The following is a 788-nucleotide window of genomic DNA, read 5'->3' on the forward strand; positions in this document are numbered from 1 at the left end:
GGGTGGCCCGGGCTGAGGCCGCGGCGCAGCCGCCCTGGGGTGCCTCCGCGGCTCCACGCACAGTCCCCGGGGAAAGTCCGGCGCCCCAGGCCCGGGGGCCGACTCCCAGCGGCCCAGAAGGGGGCTCTGCCGCTGCAAAGTTGACCCGATCAGCGAGAGTAGATTCTCGAGTTAGCTCCCAAGTCGCCCAACCCCCTGTGAAGCAGCGGGCCAGAGGGGCTGTTTAGGATGGGATGAAGGGGTGGGGAGCGCCCAGATGGGGACTGGAGAGAGCAGAAATACTCCCCTGACTCCCCCCCAAACTTGGGGCACCTGCCGGCCAGCAGGCGAGGGGGCTTCTCCTCCCCTGCCTTCCCACCACGGCCTGGTGGCGAGTCTGGGGGGCCAAGCGGGCTCCCCCGGGGCAGCCCCGCCTTGTTTTGACATTCTCTAAACGACAGCCCAGCACCAAGAAGGCCGCTGCAGGAACCTCAGGGACCGAAGGGGAACAACAGTCACCCGCGCCAGGGGGCGGGGACTTGGGACTTGAGGGGGCGCGGGCCAGGGATGGGGGCCCCCGGAAGAGACCAGAATGGGGTGGCCGGAGAGGGAACAGGACTAGGAAAGCGCGCAGAAGGGGGAGGGGATCCCGGAGAGGTACAAGGGGAGCTCCCCAGAGGGGAGCATCGGGGGAAGGGAACTGCCCCACGAGCCCCGGGGTGCCAGTGGCCCGGACCGGCTCCGTCACTCACCGGCAGGTCCACGCTCACTTCGGTACCGTCGAGCAGGAAGACGCGGCAGTAGAGGGT

General features: G+C 69.0%; 1 protein-coding gene across 1 annotated transcript in view; it reads right to left on the reverse strand.

The window, feature by feature from the left end:
• EPB41L4B (erythrocyte membrane protein band 4.1 like 4B) overlaps positions 1–788 on the reverse strand; it is a gene marked incomplete at its 5' end in the record, with an annotated part of 138993 nt that extends 138205 nt beyond the window's left edge. The window contains 1 exon segment of the mRNA XM_010843622.1: positions 732–788. Coding sequence (XP_010841924.1) covers positions 732–788 — 57 coding nt within the window.

This window comes from Bison bison, unplaced genomic scaffold (assembly GCF_000754665.1).
Source record: "Bison bison bison isolate TAMUID 2011002044 unplaced genomic scaffold, Bison_UMD1.0 scf7180017864183, whole genome shotgun sequence".
Lineage (NCBI taxonomy): Eukaryota > Metazoa > Chordata > Mammalia > Artiodactyla > Bovidae > Bison > Bison bison.